Source organism: Sinocyclocheilus grahami, unplaced genomic scaffold (genome assembly GCF_001515645.1).
Source record: "Sinocyclocheilus grahami isolate Dianchi unplaced genomic scaffold, SAMN03320097.WGS_v1.1 scaffold2877.1, whole genome shotgun sequence".
Taxonomy (NCBI): Eukaryota; Metazoa; Chordata; class Actinopteri; order Cypriniformes; family Cyprinidae; genus Sinocyclocheilus; species Sinocyclocheilus grahami.
This window is the reverse complement of record NW_015508052.1, coordinates 10,088-11,819: the sequence shown is the minus strand read 5'-3', so window position 1 is coordinate 11,819 and position 1,732 is coordinate 10,088. Positions and strand designations below refer to the sequence as shown.

Below are 1,732 nucleotides of genomic sequence, written 5' to 3'. Positions count from 1 at the left end.
GTGTGTTTTCAGGTCTCCTGACTGACTGAATCTCTTGTCGCAGTGTGAACACTTGTAAGGTTTCTCTCCAATGTGAATCCTCTTGTGTGTTTTCAGGTCTCCTGACTGACTGAATCTCTTGTCACAGTGTGAACACTTGTAAGGTTTCTCTCCAGTGTGGATCCTCTCGTGCCGTTTCAATTTATCAGCTGTAATAAAAGTCTTCTCACACTCAAAGCACATGTGATCTCTCACACCAGTGTGTATCTTCTGATGAACTTTTAAACTCTGCGGCAGTGAAAAACTCTTTCCACAGAAAGAACATAAATGTGGTTTCTCCTTCGTATGAACTTTCAGGTGATTCTTCAGGTCTGAAGCCCATGAAAATGTTTTTCCACATTGGTCACATTCGTGCAGTTTCTCTCCAGTGTGGATGTTCATGTGTTTCTTAAGGGTTGATGACTGTGTGAAACTCTTCTCACACTGATTACACGTAAATGGTTTCTCTCCAGTGTGGATCCTCGTGTGGTTCTTAAGGTGTGATGATCGTCTGAAACTCTTCTCACACTGATCACATGTGAATGGTTTCTCTCCAGTGTGGATCCTCATGTGTCTCTCGAGATTGTGTTTGTTTGTGAAACTCTTTCCACACTGAGTGCAGGTGAACCTTTTCTTGTCTCTTCTTTTCAGTAAAGAAATACTTTCAGTCTGTGAGTGAGTTTTTCCTCTAGTTTTGACATGATGTTTTTTCTTCTCCATTAGACCTGAAGTTTAAAAAGGTTACAATATAATTAAATCATTAAAACATCTGACAAATGTGAAGTGAAAGTGGACAACAGCTACACCAAAGTATAATCATTTTATTACATTTTTACAAAATAAGATACAAAAATCTATATTTAAAAAATACAGACACTAATCCAATGATTCTGTAGTGAGAAATAATAAATAATAACTATTTTACACTAATTAACTTACCAATATTTTTCACTCAACACCGTTACAGCACAATTTTCATTCAATTTATTCCTTTTTTTTTTTTTAACTAAAGCATTTTTTAATGGCAACACCCAGGAAGTGACCTCATTTCAACATTTGAGTTTCAGTCCTTATTTTGTACCCTGAAAATTGAAACTCTCCCCTATATTATTTATTTGACTTTTTTTCTTCCATTTTTAAAACTCAAAGTATTTTTCTACTGTAAAAACACTAAATCTGATGAACTGCTGATAACTTTAAATGTTCTTCAAACTCATCACAAAAGCTTCAAGAATAAACACCAACCTGTTTGTTCTTCAGTGTGTTTCATTCTGCAGGGTTCTGGATCTCTCATGTTCTCTCTGTCCTTCAATAAACTCTGTCTCTGCAGATTTCACTTCTTCCTGATGCTTTGATGCTCGTCTTCACTTGTAGACTGATGGGAATATTCCAGCATTTATTGATGAACTGCAGTGGGAGGAGCTTCACTGAAGGAGTGGTTGTTGTGGGAGGAGCTTCACTGAAGGAGTGATTGTTGTGGGAGGAGCTTCACTGAAGGAGTGATTGTTGTGGGAGGAGCTTCACTGAAGGAGTGATTGTTGTGGGAGGAGCTTCACTGAAGGAGTGATTGTTGTGGGAGGAGCTTCACTGAAGGAGTGATTGTTGTGGGAGGAGCTTCACTGAAGGAGTGATTGTTGTGGGAGGAGCTTCACTGAAGGAGTGATTGTTGTGGGAGGAGCTTCACTGAAGGTGTGATTGTTGTGGGAGGAGCTTC

The 1,732-nt window shown here is 38.6% G+C and overlaps 1 protein-coding gene across 2 annotated transcripts in view; it reads right to left on the bottom strand.

The window, feature by feature from the left end:
• LOC107575770 (zinc finger protein 239-like) overlaps positions 1-1,461 on the bottom strand; it is a 2,574-nt gene extending 1,113 nt beyond the window's left edge. The window contains exons 1-2 of one of the 2 annotated variants that reach the window (XM_016262100.1): positions 1,264-1,461; positions 1-743 (exon numbers count right to left, since the gene is read on the bottom strand). In XM_016262100.1, coding sequence (XP_016117586.1) covers positions 1-743; positions 1,264-1,312 — 792 coding nt within the window. In that variant the 5' untranslated portion in view covers positions 1,313-1,461. The remainder of the gene's footprint in view (positions 744-1,263) is intronic. The other variant, XM_016262101.1, reaches the window with a different exon arrangement.
• Positions 1,462-1,732: the final 271 nt, after the last annotated feature.